The sequence below is a fragment of the Babylonia areolata genome, chromosome 11 (assembly GCF_041734735.1).
Source record: "Babylonia areolata isolate BAREFJ2019XMU chromosome 11, ASM4173473v1, whole genome shotgun sequence".
NCBI classification, from domain to species: Eukaryota; Metazoa; Mollusca; class Gastropoda; order Neogastropoda; family Buccinidae; genus Babylonia; species Babylonia areolata.
In genome coordinates this window covers 42205856-42224570 of record NC_134886.1, presented here as the reverse complement: position 1 = coordinate 42224570, position 18715 = coordinate 42205856, and the positions used below count along the sequence as shown (strand labels likewise).

General features: G+C 37.6%; 1 protein-coding gene across 1 annotated transcript in view; it reads right to left on the bottom strand.

Moving 5' to 3' along the window:
* The window catches only part of LOC143287743 (enolase-like), a 49417-nt gene extending 30787 nt beyond the window's left edge, over window positions 1-18630 (bottom strand). Inside the window, exons 1-7 of the mRNA XM_076595994.1 lie at window positions 18482-18630; window positions 14702-14829; window positions 12485-12632; window positions 11756-11851; window positions 10327-10385; window positions 8776-8845; window positions 7476-7543 (exon numbers count right to left, since the gene is read on the bottom strand). Coding sequence (XP_076452109.1) covers window positions 7476-7543; window positions 8776-8845; window positions 10327-10385; window positions 11756-11851; window positions 12485-12569 — 378 coding nt within the window. The 5' untranslated portion in view covers window positions 12570-12632; window positions 14702-14829; window positions 18482-18630. The remainder of the gene's footprint in view (window positions 1-7475; window positions 7544-8775; window positions 8846-10326; window positions 10386-11755; window positions 11852-12484; window positions 12633-14701; window positions 14830-18481) is intronic.
* Between the last annotated feature and the right edge of the window lie 85 nt (window positions 18631-18715).

Here is an 18715-nt window from a genome sequence, read left to right as displayed (position 1 = left end):
ACCTGAGGCTCCTTTGGAGTGCATTTTCCCATATTGTCCACTGCCCCTGCTGGCCTTGCTGAACTGCTTTCTGGACTCTTATCATTCTCTTTCTTCTTGATCTCCTGTATGATCATGCCTCTTTTTGCTTTCCCCCTTGCCTTGGAGCAGGGATCCCAGGCCCTGCCTGTTGGTTTGGGTGTGTCCTATTATTTCCTTCGTCTAAAGACCGTTTCGCTGCACTGACTGCTTCCCTGACTTTCCATTTTCTGACAGTCTTTAGTTAAGGTTGGTTGGATCTCACAATACTGTCTCCTGAGTCTTTGAGCATGCTGAGAAGTCTTGCCTTCCCTACCTTGTATTCTTTGACAAGGGATTTCAGAGGTAGCCTCAGCTTTGTTTGGTGACAGTACAGTACCATGTCAGTGAGACCAGGTGGGACACCAAGCCATTTGTGTGTGTACTTGTTGATTTTTGCCTCAATTGACGTCTGTGCTACAGCTGTTGTATCAGGAGAGGCCACATGAGCTTTGTTATCAGCATAGACTGTAGACACCACACTTTGTATTTGCTAGGAAGGTAACACTGGTCTATCATATGCAGGCCTTCTGCTGTCTGCTTGGTTTCCTTTCTTCTTTTTGTATCTTTCAGGGACTCATCATACCATCTTCCAAGGCTCTTGACTGGTTCATCTGACACCATTGGAATGGCTTGGTTGGCTAGTGAATGTGACCGTTTCAGCTACCTTTCTTTTATGCAGTGAGAGGCTCCGTGATTTCTTTGGTTTGAAGTTCATACTTTCTGAGGCAACTAGCTCGTCCAACCACTTCAATATTTCACGGGTGTCATCCTCTTTTGTTGAAAGGACTGTTGTGTCATCCATGAAGGCTTTCAAAGGAGGTATCTGGTATCCCTTACCGAGGTCAGCTCGATCCGTTCCCTTCCTTGAGGCCTTCAAGATTACTTCCACTGCCAGCACGAACAGGATTGGAGAAATTGCACAGCCCATGGCTATACCCACTTCCAGATTGATGCAATCTGTCATGTATTCCTTGGTGGTGAACCGCACTGAGAAGCCATGAAGTACTTCTTCAGCATTTCCCTGATGTTCGTTGGTATATGGTGCATCTCGAGACCATGCAAAATATAGCATGGCCTTCACTAGTCATGTAACACTATTATATACATTATTATGGTTATATGGCTACTATAGCCAAAGCCAGGCTATCAGTGCAAAGAACAAGAGGTCATGGGTCAGAATGCAGTAGTAGCCTTGTAGTAGAGCACCTGGCTAGGAAGCAACTTACCACAGATTATTGCACATATCAAGTTCTGTTTCTCCCCTCTCCCTCCCTGTCCCCTATTAGGCCTTGAAAGACGAAAAACCCACAAACACAAGAGAGTGTCCCTGGCAAGATATCAATAAATATACTTTGATAGTAAAATAAATACACTTGCAGACAGAAAAAAAAGAGAGACAAAGTCTTCATGGTTCTGAATGATTTGAAAAAATAACAATAGAGGAAAGGCCTTCAAGTCTCACTTGTGATATGTGCTTTACCCAATAAAGGAATCATGATAAAAAAGAAAACCATTAAAACATGACTGTGTTCTGTATCAAATATTACAAATCTGAGAGAGAGAGAGAGGGAGAAAAAAAAGGCTTTTGATCAGTACCGAACCATCCAAGTTACACTCTGCAACAAGACGCTTTACCCCAGACCAAAGAGCATCTGACAATTGTCATCCAAAATTAATATTTAAAGTTGAGTTCCTTTAGAAGCTTTACACCAAGACCAAGGAGTATCTGACAACTGTCATCCAAAATCAATATTGAAAGTTTAGGTTTTTTTAAGAAATTTTACACCAAGACCAAAGAGCATCTGATAAATGTAGGTGGCGGCAGTGAAAATTTAAATATTCATTACAATGACTGAAATGTGATTTTTGGCAAAAAACAAGACAATATAAGAAAAGAAAAAAAAAGTAAGTGAATATCTTGATTGGTTCTGAAGATATTCCATTTTAACCCTTTCCTTCTGATAACGGTAGGAGCCGGCATGCCCGCGCACGCGCAGCGCCTCAATGCGGCCGGCGCCGGCTGCGTGTGTGTGGTACTTTTCCATCATGTGCTGACGCCGTGACTATGCTCAACAGGCACTAAAAGTTGGTGGAAAGTTTCCTACTATAGTCCAATAATCTGGCATCACTATTTTTGGATGCTAGCACCACTTCCATTCACAAAGAAAGGAGGGAAACTGCGTGTGAAGAGTTGTGAATGAAACTGACCGGTTTTCACAATGGCGTCGTCTGCATGCACCAGTGAGTTCGAGGATTATTCAGCGGAGGAATTAGGTCTCATATTAGAAGAAGTGTCAAAATATGATCAGATTGAAGAGTGTGAAGAATTAGAAGAAGATTCTGACGTGCATTTAGGTTCCGATCAAGAAGAAAGTGGTGAAAGTGATCCCGAGGACAATGTGCCACTCGCCGCTCTGCAAACCACGTGGCGACCGGCTACTCAGCCTACCAACGTGGCCACATTCCAGCAGCCGACAGGCCCTGCACATTCACTGCCAAGCACTGCCACCCCTCTGGATTATTTTTTTTTGTTTATACCCATCACTTTTTTTCAGCTTGCAGCAGAAGAGACTAACAGGTATGCCCGGCAAAAACAAGCAGCCCGGGGCACACCTGACCCCCTTTGGTACGAAACAACACCTGATGAAATGCGGGCCTATCTCTCTGTGCTGATCATGATGGGGATCAATCGTCTGCCACGTTTGTGGTGCTACTGGTCAACTGACCCTCGCTTCAGGAATAACTGGATCAGCAGTGTCATGCCCAAAACACGGTTTTTCAAAATCAACCAGTACTTTCATCTGCGCGACACATCGAACACACCTGCACGTGATCACCCCGACTATGACCCCTTGTACAAGGTGAGAAATTTCATCAACATGATTCTTCCTTTGTTCCGGACCAACTACCATCCAGGTCGTGAACTAAGTATTGATGAGGCAATGATCGGGTACAAGGGTCGGATATTTTTCAAGCAGTACATGCCAGCCAAGCCAACCAAATGGGGCATCAAGGTGTGGGAGATGTGTGACGCCAGGACAGGGTACTGCGTTGCATTTGATATTTACACCGGCCGTGCAAGTCGCAGAGACACCACCATCAGTCTTGGGCATGAAGTTGTTCACATGTTGGCATCACCTTTCTACCATCAAAACAGGCACCTGTATTTTGATCGTTTTTTCACCAGTGTCCCCTTGATGACACACCTGGCCCGAAATGGGACATATGCCTGTGCCACTGTCAACGTCAACCGCAAAGGGTTACCAGAGGAGGTCAAGACTGCCAAACTGAAAGAGAAGGGAAAATTGCTGCAGATGCAGAAGGGCTCACTGATGGCCACAGTCTACAAAGACAACCGTCAGATCTACCTTCTCAGCACCAACCAGCCACCAGGTATGACGACAGTGGAAGACAACTTTCACCACTTTCTTCTTGATCGGAACCTAAATGCACGTCAGAATCTTCTTCTAATTCTTCACACTCTTCAATCTGATCATATTTTGACACTTCTTCTAATATGAGACCTAATTCCTCCGCTGAATAATCCTCGAACTCACTGGTGCATGCAGACGACGCCATTGTGAAAACCGGTCAGTTTCATTCACAACTCTCCACACGCAGTTTCCCTCCTTTCTTTGTGAATGGAAGTGGTGCTAGCATCCAAAAATAGTGATGCCAGATTATTGGACTATAGTAGGAAACTTTCCACCAACTTTTAGTGCCTGTTGAGCATAGTCACGGCGTCAGCACATGATGGAAAAGTACCACACACACGCAGCCGGCGCCGGCCGCATTGAGGCGCTGTGCGCGCGCGGGCATGCCGGCTCCTACCGTTATCAGAAGGAAAGGGTTAAGATGCTAGCAAAAATGACAAGATATATGAATCTGTTTTCTTTCAGCTCTCTGGCTTTTTCTTCCATCCATGAACCCAGTCATGCATTTCATTGTAGAAGAACCACAATAAATAAGAAATAAAAGGTGGATGATGCATCTTTATTTCTTCACAAAATGGCATTCAATTCACAAGAGAGAAAATGCACACCAAAAAATATCTTTTTTGGCACTCACAGGTTTCCTGGCATCAGCAATAACATACTGCTCGCTACCTGAGCTGTTCATACTGGCCTTTTTGGATCAATGAATAGGTCTTGCATGCCCTGCCATGAGCAGCCCTTTCTGCAACATGTTAGATACACAGATCAGCTCATAAGAAAGAACAAAAGTTATATTAAATTTAAAACATACAACCAAAAACAGAGCTCTCAGTTTAATATATGTTTAGGATTTTGTCAATTTCTGTGTGTTTTGAGTGGGAGGAAAACACTGTGATAACAGAATTATAAAATGGCATACTGACAGGTAAGTATGCATTAAACAGCAACACAAAATTCACTGCACTGAACTATTTGGCTGCATTTACCTTTCACACAATAACTCAAATTGCAGCAATAACTTATGCTTTGGCAACTGAGGCTGAAGTTTTGGGGGTCTGTCCTTTCCAGTTGCTGACAAGAGCTTTGCCATCTACATGTACTGTTCAACTTATGTGTCTTTGTTGCATGCGATTATGTACTCAAATATTTCCACTTCAGGGTACTACATTTCATGATTGAGATGAATGTATTACTAAATGTCTTAGGTATATATGATTACTAAATATTGAATATTTTACTGTTAATATGCACATCATACGTAGTATCTTATTCTTTGATATATATATTTTGTGTACTCACCTTTATTTGTGTGTGTATGTGAGAATGCATGTCTTAGATATATATATATATATATATATCAAAGTGAATATTTCATTCACAATATGTGCATGGTATTTTGCATTTTATCATTTCATGAATTATCTCTTTGTTTCCTGTTTCATGCAGTCGAGATGCATAGCATATCATGGGTTACATGAACACACACACACACACACACGTTATACTCTTAATTGCTGGATCCCAGATAGTGTTATATAGTTTGACTTAACCCGATGTGCAGCTTAGGCTATGGGTATTATTGTACTGATTTTCTTTTTACTAATTTTAGTTTGTTAAAAATTGGTGTTAATTTTTTTTGAGAAACAGGATGTTGACTGCACTGTTCAAATTAATCATATATCTCTTCACATTACACTTTTTTCATACTCAGACATACATACACATACTCACAAGCATACATGTGCAAATGCAAACTTGCGCTCTCTCTCTCTCTCTCACTCACACACACACACCTACTCCACTGACAGGAAAGAAATGGGGGAGGGGATGACTGGAGGGAGGAGGTGGTGGGTCAGCAGTCAGGGATTCTAAGCCGGAGCACGTGGTCAGTGATTTGTCTCAGTGCCAAGTTTGCCACAACCATTGACAACCCCCTCCCCTCTACTTACCATTGGTGGATGATACTCAGAGACAAGTGAGGGGAATGATTATACAACTTTCAGCAAATTATTAAAGTGACGTTTGCAGAGGTGGGGGGGGGGGGGGGTTAGTATGAATTGGTGTTCTTGTTCTTTTTGGAATGTGAGAGCATAGTAACTATCTGTCTGTATATATTAATATAAAGTTTCACAGCTATCGAAGCAGAAAGCAACTATAATATCAGACTATCAGACTTTTGTGTGATGTTGAATGAAATGCTCATCTTACGGAAAAAGAAACCACATTACAATTTTTTTTACTCACTTATTTAACACTCACCGAGTCTGTAGCAGACGACGCTAATGCTGTCCCGAGCACTTCTGGTTTTAGACCCAGGTAATATTTTGCTTACTAAAGCAAAAATCAATCAAATATTAGTAATTGGAATTCATGGGCTCTGTTTTAACATGTCCATTTTTCATTCTGTATCAATAGTTTTTGTGTGTTTTACTCAGAAAAAAATAAATTGTGTTCCGATTGAAACACGGTGTCACATTACGAAAACACTGATGAAATAGATCCAAGCTGCCCAGTTACTGACATCGATCAAAATCCTGATTCAAAGAATTTCAGCTCAATATTGTGCATGAAAGTGCTAAAGACATTTGTTTTCAAAAATATTATAAACTTACCGATGAAACCTAAGATTTTCTGGAGAAACAATGCCATTTTTGTGTTAGATGAAGTGCCGCTCTCCTGTGTCGAATGTTGATTGGGCCGACGCAACTGACGAAGAGGGGTACCTGCTTTTGAATCGCTTGAACAAATTGACCATGGATCAAAAATCTTAGTTTCGGATACCATTGAAATCAGTAGAAAATGCTCTTTACCACTCATACAGTATCGCGTAGGGTCAGATTTCATTTTCGAACTGCGCGAGGCGTTGAAAGATAGCCGAAAAATTCCCGTAACTTTGCGCTCAGATCTAACTACCCTACTTCGCCCAAGGCTTGGAAAAAAACACACGAAAGTTCTCCTTGAACTTTTGCCTTTCACGGCTCCCAGTTTTTCGAATAGTAACCAATGAATGGAAAACAACGGATGCGATTTTTTCCACTATGTGGTTGAAACTTAACTGTGTTGCGCTCAGAAAGACGCCGGCCGCCATTAAACAAGGATCACTATTTCGCGTTTCAGTACACTTCTTTTTCTTCCATCCACGAACTCATTACGCATTGTATAAAGCAAACAATAAAAAATTAAAAATATGGATGATAAATAATTATTTCAGTTGGATAGTTTTTCACAAAATGAAATCAAATTTGAGAAAATGCACTTCAAAATTAGTCCTTTTTTTTTTGGCGTTCATAGGTTTCCCGGCATCGGCCATGGAGGCTGCCGCTACCTAATAAATGTCATCCAAAATTAACATTTAAAGTTGTCTTCTTTTTTAAGCTTTACTCCAAGACCAAAGAGCATCTGACAAATGTCATACAAAATTAATATCTAAAGTTAAGTTCCTTTAGCGTGATACATTGATTGCTTTATTCAAGGAGATAAACTTTTCAACATATCATTTAGATAAATCGCAATATCTAAGAATTTTGTTTACTAAAAAGTAAGTGTATAGGAAACGTTGCCGTCGCCTCAGAACACCGCAACATGTTGCCGTTTTCTCTAGATCTGCGAAGACTGGCATACTCGAGGCCTTGGCTACCAGAATTGAGAAAACTCTGCCTTTGGGGTGCCATTGATTCAAGTTTTTTTTGTTCATTCTAGTTAATTCAGTATCCATTCAAAAATATTTTGATGCAGGAAACACGATGTGTAGTTTATCTCATTCTAAGTTTTCTGTCCAGAATTTGTATTTTAAACCCAAACAAGTATTCAGGCAACAAACTGGGAAGAGCCCAATATATTTTCTGGATTCAGAACCTTTACAAAATAAACAGTTCATGATCCAGAAATACATGAGGCTTAAAACACCACTATAAAAATGATAATGGATCTTCCCGTCTTTCTTGGCATCAGTAACAAATAACATTACTACCATGAACTGACCTTCTCAGCAGCACCAGCCTTGCACACTGCCATTGAAACAGCAAGGATGGCATTGGCACCCAGCTTTCCTGCACATCACAAACCCAAAAAATCAAAGGGCTACCACTCAGGAAATTTCATATGTATTAAAACTGATGCACTGCCAGAACGTTTACAACTGAAAAACCTGTTCCTAAAAGTGTGTGTGTGTGTGTGTGTGTGTGCGTGTGTGCACACTCATGTATGAGTATGCATGTGTGCCAAGTGCACATGCATGCGTGCGTGCATGTGTGTGTGCATGTAGATGCTATATTTATTACAAAAACTAGGTAAAAAGTGAACAAGAGGTGAAGACTTCATGGCTCATGTATGATTTCTAACTGATCTGAATACTACTCAAACAAAACAAGAAAATGTGGGTGGGGCATGTGCATGCATGCCTGTGTGTGTGTGTGTATCCAAATCATACTTTTGCTCACCATATGAAACAATGGATCTGCATATCACTATTATTCAAACAATTCATAGGTGTATGTTTGTATCTAACTTTTGACATATTCCCATTTCCTCCATGACTTTATGCTCAGTCATATACTTCATAACTAAAGCAGGTAAGGCATGCAAACTAATTCCCACAGTGACTAGAAAGAAGGCTAACATAGATGTGCCGTGACCTGAATTTTCAGCATGTTTTTTCTGGTGAATTAGTACCTTCTATAAAATATTAGTAAATAATAAACATGATGCAGATAATGTCACTCTGTGTGATCTGCCAATAGTTTCTTTTTCTTTTTTCAATTATGGACATGAAATGTTACGGTGTCTTAAAACTGCAACCAAAAGCTTATCCAGGCAGCACAAGTGTTATCCAGCAATGAACTGGAAAAAACAAAGAATATCTTGCAGATCTGGAGGCCAAACAAATCAAACAGAAGACTAAATGAAACAGAATGTTCATCAACTTCATGATCTGAAATATTAATTGATCTGGAAAACTTACAACCTACAATGGGTTGCGAACTGAAAGAACTATTTTTCTATATCTTCAATCCAAATTTGGTACTGACAAAGTATTTCCAGATAAAATGAATTTGTTAAAGTTGGCCATGGACACTTGCACACATGCATGCGCACATACATGAACGCACACACACATTCACACAGACAATGGAAACAGGTTTATTGCAAAGTAGAAGATACAATAATGTCAGAAACAGACACAATGAACAATTGACCAAATGTGAGAACTGACAGCAAAAGAAACAAATCATGTTCATAGTTCAGAGAAAGAGAGAGACAGGGGGCACACAAGGCGCAATACCTTTATTCTTTGTGCCATCCAGATCCAGCATTATCTTGTCCACAGCCCCCTGGTCTTTCAGATCTGGGCTCTGGAACAAAGAAACCACAGGTCACACAAAAACAGAACACCACAGAATTTACTTTATAAGGTAGATGTCAAAGAAGTCTTTTCATCTGTTATAAAAACAAAAATTTTTAAGACATGAGGAAAATTCACTTTTGAACAAAATCTGACAACAGGATTAAAATTGTCATGCAAGTAAAGAAGCTGCCTAATGTACAGAAAGTCGGACACAACTGACTATCATACACACACAAACCACATTTTTACTACAGTCGCCAAAATGCTGTAAGAATGCTGGAATGAATATGTGTAGCATTCCAGAAGTTTGGATTACCATTAAGGACTCTATTTGCATATAAGGTATGGAGACACATTCATTTCTATTTGTCATCTACTTCTGCGGTTTATTTCAGCTTTTTTTTTTTTTTTATAAATTCTCTGTAATACACTCAGAAATTATATGAAATTTGTTTATCTCACATGTATGTGTTAAACAAGGCTAAAACAGTCAGAAATGAAGTCTGCTCATTTTCATTTTCCTTTAGAAGAAGTACTGGTTATGCATATTTTCTTGCAGTGGTTTGTGTTCTGTAATTTTTTCTTCAATTATTTCTCTGGCCTTAAAACCCATCTATTTCCAAGACTGTTTTCTTCCCCTGCCTGTTCTTTGTCTTCAGTTTATCAAGTTTAGAGTTATGCATGCATGTGAATGACTGGTTTGAAAGCATTCTGATTCAGCACTATATAAATTCCAATCATTATTATTACTCCACATGACCTAAAATTACTTTGCAAATAAGCACAAAAAAAGCCAGGAAAGTGCCTGGCACTGAAGAGGTTAAAATACTGGCAGGCAATAAACACGCTGATGGTGTACTTAGTGCCTTTCTTTCCTCTGTTCAGAATTTCTTCTTTTTTTTATTTCTTTCAAGAGCTGACATGAAATATAACTTCATGTGGTCTTTAAAAATCCAAAGAAAAGCTAATCCTAGCAACTCAAGTGTTCTCCGGCTGCAACACAACAGTATCTTACATATCTGGTGGCTAAACTAAATACACTGTAGATGAAACAAAATAAGATATCCACAATTTGGAAATAAGATTTAATCCTGAAGACTTGCAACCTAGAATTGGTATGAGTAGAAAATTTTTTGTGGTGGGCAGATTAAGTATTTCCATCAAGCCCAGTTTACATCAGTTTGACATTGGTACCCTTTCTGACCCAAGCATGAGATTATTACATGGTCATGTGTGTAAACACACAAGTCTGCCAAAATTCAGCCCCATTTTCACTTATGAAATTAAACTTTGATATATTTAGCACAACTCTGTCTATATCATCCACATTCTAATGATATAATTTTTTAATACTTTTACATTTGTGTTTCTTATTATGTGTTGTTTATTTTCTCACTACATGTGAATTTCTCCTCTTCAGGGAATAAAGTATTTAGTAAGATGGTCAGTTTTGCCATCTACAAAATATGCCATAAACAGTGTCCTTACCTTGCTTTTAAGTTCAGGAGCAATGACTTTATTGATGTTGTCAACAGCCTTGGAAACACCTGAAAAAAAAAAATCGCAAAATGTCAGATGAGCACAAACTATGGCAGATTTTAACCATGTCAAACACAAAATGTTATAACTTGTTCTACCCCACAGCTACATCCCTGGACCAGCACTACACAAGACCACTGCAGTAAAAAAAAATTTTTTTTAAACCCCAGAGTGGTTCACTAAAGCGGAACTGGTGAGAAAAATTGTGGATTTAATTTAATCAGTTGAACAAAGCTTTCAGGCTTCCGGAATATGTAGACAGTTCAGCTTTTAACACCAACTGTACCAAGCAAGAATAAACGAAATCAAAATGGTGTGTTAGTATGAGAGTACTCATACCTGGTCCAGTGGGGAGGCAATCATGGTAAGTATAAACTCATACCTGGAGTAGAATAAGGTTATCAGCCAGAAAATTCATCTAGTGCATGGTTTTATATCATTCAACATTAAGTCTTATGCAATAACGCAAAGCAAAGCAAAACAAACACACTGAGAAAATTGCACAGTGTTGCAGGGAGTTTATATCTAACATGTTTTCATCTTTTTCATATGCTTGTTTTCATTTTGGTGCAGCTGAGTGGAGTCAGTCTCCACCCCTTCTCTTCAGTTTGTTAAACACTTATGCATCTGAAGTCTTTTGAGCCAAGGTCACAAAGAGAAAAATTAATTGCCACTGTAATCCCCCAAAGTTCACAATACCCAAGTGGTAATGCCATTATGTAAATGTACAAAGTTTTATTTCCCTGACTTAATACAAGTTTTGATTTGTTCACAAAGTTTACTCAATGTTGAACTGCAGAGCAACACCAGGAATGATTATATCCACATTTTTCAGAGTTTAAAACTGCAAACATGATTCTTTTGCAGGAGAAGAAAAGTGTACAAAAGCCCTTTTAGCATGACCGATTCTACAAAAAATAAAATAAGTCAAGTGACCAACAGGCAGCCAAATCGATGGGTCATTTCAAGATTGTATACATCAATGACCGGTGACTGACATGAAACTTAAACCCTGCAACTGTGCTGAAGCCAGCTACATGATGAAAAATCCCCACCTATAATGAGGCTCAAATCTTCATCCTCCCACTTAGTACATGACACTGAACACTTCACTACCTACCACAGCCATTGAGATATCAATTCCTGGACTTGATATGTGTTCATGTCAATGTGAAGATAGATTTAAAAAACAATGGTTTCAGTGCAAGAATAAACAGGACTGTAAAGAACATGCTTATATTTAAATACATCTAAATACATCTATCCAGACAATTCATTCTCCAATTTAAGCAATGGCATAATGTAACAATGAATAATAAATAAAGCAAGTTGTTCCTGAACAGACATATTACTAAATATGTAAGAACCTCTATTTTACCTTTCCCATGGTAGTCACTCTTGACACCATCCCTCAATTCCAGAGCTTCGTAGATTCCAGTGGAAGCACCACTGGGGACAGCAGCCCTGAACACACCTGAACAATATAAAAAAAAACCAATTTCTCACCACTTTCACAGGTATATTTTCTATATTTATTGCTGCTGAAGTCTTTGTGTTTTCTTATGCAATATGCCAATATATGGTTTAAAAAAGTACATGAGTTTTCATTACAGAACATTCATGGTTGGTACAGAATGGCAGTAAAATTTTGAAAACATTCAGTATTAACAGTGCATATGCATTGTCGCATCTTTAAAATGGTTAACATGTTCAGATCCAATCAAGATATTTACTTACCTTTTTTTTCGGTATCTTTATTATGTTGTCATGTTTGCTAAAAATCACATTTTAGTCATACTAAATATTCAGAATTTCACTGCCACAACCTATATAATAATCTTTAATACCATCATTTCAAGCCTTTTTATGCATTGCACTTCTAATGTAGACACTTTTCAAATAGCCCTTTTGTAATTCAAAACAGCATAAAAATTGGGTAGAAATATAGATCTTGGTGGTTACAGAAAAAAAAAAAAAAAGACAAAATTTGTTTCTCATATATGTCAGGCTCGAAAACAGAATAAATGACTTGGACCGTTTGCTGCACTCCAATATATTGCGTAAGTCATCATACAAATTTTACAATTAAATGAATCATACCAGTTACCTTTAGGTGTTTTAAGGTCCACTTCAACTGTGGGGTTCCCACGGCTGTCAAAAATCTGACGAGCATGAATAGCAGTGACAGACATTGTTCCTCTTTCTGGTGCTGGGTATGAGGTACTCTGTGAAACTAGCCGAGACTGCAACTGGACCTATAAAACAGAAACCGGTTGTTCTTTGACAAATCTTATTAGCACAGTTTTAAGTTTCATAAAAATATATTTCTATTTATATATAAATCAACTGGACTTCCAGTTCTGCAGACAATGAAATGTTTTCATTTCCCATACAAAGACTCAAAAATACAAAACATTCCATCAAACTAATGCAAAACAAAACAAAACTTTTGTTGTTTTTCCCCCTAAACTTTTCTGACCCTGTTCACTGCCAATATAACATAAATCCTGCCGCAGGGCCGCTGCCAGGAATTTTCAGTGACAATGGGTATAATTTTACATAAACACAAACATTCTACATGCTACTTTTTTTTTTCTTTTTGTCAAAAGTTAAGTGTCGTTAACCCTACTAGCTGTTCAGGATGACCATGGGTCACACGCACACTCAAGGATGAACTAGTCTAATGGGCACTGACTGATATAGTGAAATGCTCACATGAGTCATAGTGTTCTGCAGGGTGTTTAACCCATCCACTTCTGGTACTATTTGTGATTATTGCAAAATAATCAGCAACCTCTAAAAAAAAAAAGTCACAAAAATTGAAATTATGCTCTAAAGTATGTAACAGTATGTTTTCTTCAATGAAAATGAATGGTGAAAATAATTATAAATTAAATGTTGACAGGATGAGATAATTCCCATTCAGGGGAAGATAACTAATTTTACAAGGAAAAAATCCATAAAATAATTGGGAAAACAAAAGGAAGAAAATTCAAGTTTGTTTATTTCATGGGTGGGAAATGGTGTTAAAATATTACTTATTAGCAAAGATAACTAATTTTACAAGGAAAAAATCCATAAAATAATTGGAAAAAAAAAGGAAGAAAATTCAAGTTTGTTTATTTCATGGGTGGGAAATGGTGTTAAAATATTACTTATTAGCAAATGTATCAGACACGAAATTCAAGTGCAGTTGTGTTGTTTCCTTCACTAGCAAGTTGTTTAAGCAGAAACACTACACATAAACACTTTCATACACCAGTACACGTGTATACCCTTCCACCTAAACACCCACAAACACTATCACACAATATTTCAACATAAAAGCTGACTGTAAACTATATTTCTGCTTGAAACTTTTGTCTGGACAGTTTCATAGTAAATGAAAACCCAAAATGAAGGTTACAAGCTAATAAGTAATATATTTGGTTTTTCTATACACACTTCTAACACGACCCCATCCCCTTCAGGTTGATTTACCTTGTTCAGTTGTCGCATGCAATGATTATCAGAATAACCAGAATCACTTCAGTTGATCAACAGCACTTATTTTCGTTTCCTATCATGTTTTCATAGTTGCCACTGTTGATGTGTAGAAAATCAAACCTGGCAGTCATGCTGACATTATCAACACGTTTAGCTTTTTGCTTTACAAAACGCAAAGCAAAAAACCCTCCATCAAAATCAAGCCAAACGTGCTGAGATTTTGCTTCGAACATGCATAATGCAGTTGCCATTTGCAAAGAAGGGTATTAAAATGAGTGGCTGGACTGTTAAAACAGTTACCCCTGAACCGTGGATATATCCGCGATCGGAAGTGAAAGACTTAAGTCAAATTAACTTATCTCCACAAAGAAATCCACATGTGGTCCTGTCGCTCATGCTCATAACACAAACATAAAACACGCATTAAAGACATGTATATGCACCCATGCCTATATTATGCATTTATATATATGTATATACTTCAACATGTTACATATAGAAATATCAAGCTGTAAAACAACTAATCTTAAGCAAATAAGACAGAAAACCATAATATTACGACAGTAAACTGAACATTTTTACAGTAACCTAAATAAACAACTGAACTTATATCTAGCATAAAAAGATCAATTCCATAGAAACGTCAGTACTGTATTAAAACATACAAGTTAAAACACACAGAAACAGACACAGACACATGCACCATTGCTTCAAGTTCACATCAGTATCCTCTCCCAATCCACCCATCTCCCACTCCCATCATGCATATACACCAATGCACAGCTGCACACTGGCAAAATGATAAGACATTTTTTTTTTTTTAATCTAAAAATCGCACTTCAGTGGGGCTGTGCAAGACGCAGTCTGCTGCTGTAGTGGTACTAGCTAAGCCAGTGGGGTGGCGTCAATCCGGTCAGTCTGGTGGGTGGTTGCTGACTTCTGGTTGATATTACCAGTTGGCCAATGCTGTAAGACACAAACCACACCACACGCCATGTTAGAAATATTCACCTTTATTCATGAATGAAATGTACATTTGTGTACAGTTATGACACTATTTATTTGTCTCTAGCTGAAGTTAATAAAATGTGATTTACTTCTTTATTTAATAATTTTTTTTAAATTGCTGTAAAATTTACAGGAATTCAGACTCATCTATTCAGACACAATTCACAAACATACCTATTAAAGACATTCACTGATTCAGCTCCTTACTACCACAGCTAATAATAATAAATATTGTAACACACAATTACATCTGCCTTCTCCAAAACAATGATAACAATAATGTAGCAACACCTTTCAAGCAGATTAATGTCTGTATGTGTGTGTGTGTGCACACCAATATAACATCCTTTCGTAAAACCTTTTTGATCTTCATTTATCATTTTTGACAGAACCATCTTAATACTGTTTGCAATAGCAACAGAAGTCACTTTATGACTCTTATTTAACAGTGAAATAGGCCTCCAATTCTTTTAGTAATGTTTAGGATTTTCCTCCTTGGGAATACAAATGATGACCCCCTGTATCTGTGTTACTGACATTATGTTTGCAAAAGCCATCATTTATTGACCTTGTTAGAAAAACACCTAGATGATGTAGATCTCTGATAAAGAAACTAAAAAAATCTGAATCCATCTGATCCAGGGCTCTTGTTCTTGTTCATTTTCTTTAGTGATTGACACATTTCATCATACATCAAAGGGCCCTCAAATAAAATATTTCTGTCTACATTTTTTTCTTCTCCTGTTTCCCCCTCTACTGAAATTCAAGGTCAGATGCCAAAGGTCAAGGTCACAAAATAGCATCTCAAATGAAAAAGCTTGTAGTACAAGAGACATTTATCTGCATGTACTCTTCCAAACACTTGGTAGTTTGTCACATGTGAGAGAAAAACCAAGGTCAGAAGTTAAATTCAAGGTCACAACATGACTTTTGCATTCAATTTTCACCAAACTTGATACAGTAATTGTTGTGAAGCCAGAACTTAACCCTGTTGAAAGTCAGTGTCATGTGTCAGAGCTCAAGGTAACAACATCATATAGAAAAACAGATACAGAAGTCCTTTAGCAAGATGACTGGTGTTTTATTATTTTTTCCTGTGTCTTTTACCTCATAACTTTGACTTTCAAAACTAATTTAAAGTCATGGCCATACTCAATCTCAGTAATGGGTGTGGCGAATACTGGATGAAAAAATCCCAAATTCTATCACACTTCTACATTTATGTTTCATAATGCCAACTTGTGATCTTAACTCTCCCTATTGACCTTGACTTCAAAAGGTTTTTGCTCTCACTACCAACTATGCACAAGTTTGATAATAACTGGGAGACAGACTATTGTTTGAACAGTTTTCCACAAATATGATTCATATGACATATGCTGTGATCTTGACTTGAATTTCGATACAACCTTCCTATTGACCAGCCACAGAGCCAAGTTTATGCAAATGTATTTGGCCACCGGATGACCCTGATCTCTAACCATGTTTACTATAACCTATGATATCATAGGTTGTTCAAAATTATTTTTTCACAATATCAATAGTATCATTCTAACCACAAATGCATACACAATGAGAACAAGGTAGTTTCTAAGATTCATGCTGATCATAACTTCAAATCAACAACTTTCAAATCATCTAAAATACACTTATTCCATTCCAAAGATACATTAAAAAGTAGTTACATTCTAGTCTTCAAGTACCCTAATGCTCTGTCCTCTACAGCCTCATGGGCCATTTAGTTATCACTCAATAATACACCATCAGATTTCGGTCTGTTGCTATCTTGTAGATTGTCCATTCTTTCATGGGTAAAAAAGATGCATAAACACACACACACACACACACACACACACACACACACACACAAACGGTTGAGCTGTTCTGCTAATACAACCAGTTAAACTGAACTCCTCACATTTTCTGTCTAAATAACACACACACACACACACACAGAGAGAGAGAGAGAGAGAGAGAGAGAGAGAGAGAGAGAGAGAGATATTAAAGTTACTCCTCCATTCTTTCTTGACTTAAGTGTGCTTATACCTGATGAATTTTCTTATTTTCTTTGTATTTCCAAAACATTTATTTTTTAACATCCTTATCATATCTGATCTCATTGTGCTTTGTCATTTCTTGCCTCATGGCTTATAATTTCCACTGTTTTGATCATTTCAAGTAATTTTTATCAACTGCAATTTTTGACATAAGTAAATTTGAACCAGAAAATAAAAGAACAATCATACCAATCAACCAAGTCAGTCTTTTAAAACAAAAAGTTTTCTTTACTTCAACATTAAATATACTTTTCATTAAACTGTACTATGGACTATGGTCCAAGCAATTTCTGAGTTAAATTCATATACAGACTTATTTTGTATTTAACCCTTTCAGTACCAGGCCTATTTCATAATAAGCGACAACTATTTGCCAAAGGATATTTTGGTCATGGAGGGTAATTTAATGAAAAAAAACAAAAAAAACATGAATGATGAAAGCTGGTAAAACTAATAAAAGAAAGTATATATTTTTTTCTGAAAGGAAAATGAATATACAATTTAGTTATAAGTTATATAACAATTTCTCATGAATTTGATGATCTACAATGATGTAGAAGGAAATTTCCATCCTGAGGCACCTTCTTGCACACTGGAAAGGAAACTTTTTGTCCTTGGACACTCAAGGAATTACTCACAATCTGTCAGAAGAAAAGTAATTCCAGTCTCTGGTTTGAAACAAAAACTGTTTTTATACTAATTATAGTTATGCTGGTCACAGTTTGCTAAAATACATACATATGAAGGATGCCCTATTCATCAGGTATTTCAGGTCTCTGCATTTAACTAGAATTGTAGAAGACTATGAGAACCAGCACATTTTTTAAAATAACAATACACATATACATCATTATGTGTGAGTGTGTGTGTGTGTGTGTGTGTGTGTGTGTGAGACTGTCCATGCATGAGTGTGTGTATGTGTGTGTGTGTGTGTGTGTGTGTGTGTGTGTGTGTGTGTGTGTGAGAGAGAGAGAGAGAGAGAGAGAGAGAGAGAGAGAGAGAGACTGTGTTCATGCACATTCAGCAAATCTCCAGTGATTTCATATAGGAAGATTTTGGTGCTGTCAATATTTTTTACCCAATAGTGTTCAGAGTGAAAATAAGGAAGAGGGATAAAACAAAACAAACAAAAAAACAAAACAAACAAAACAACAACAAAAAAAACAATGGCAAAGCCAAGTTCAGCAACAGCATTTTCAGGTTCTTTAATTGTATCTTCATTATATTTTTTTCTTGTTCTAAATATAAAAAAGTAAGAATTCAAGAGACAGCGGTGAAGTACTGAGACATGTGGAGGAAAGTTGTGGCGCTTGTCTTCACTGTTGCCCCAACGACACAAGCAAACGTCAAGGGATAGGTGAAGGTGAATATTTCATATCAGCAACTTTTTTTCAAAACCTCTCGATAAAATTATAATTTCACGTATCCAAGGTCAGTTCCATACTAGTTACTACACATCACTATCGCAGACAAGATTATCGCTTCACGGTAAGATATTGAGCATCAGTATCTATCTACAGTACTGTTAACATCTACCAGTTTACAACACTTACAAATCAGCGATGCAACCGGCACTTTCGTAAAAACGAAGTCCTTTCAGTCGACGTGACCGTCCTCAGACTGCAAGCTCGTCTGTTGCAGCCGGTTTAGAGGTATGACCTTGTCCTCGCGTAACCTCAGCCTTCACATTGACAAATGCCAAGGTCACCCTCGCTCAACTCGAGATTTTATTTCTAGAAAGTAAAAGGATTGTAATATTTTGTTTCTGTTATAGACGTAATTTCTAA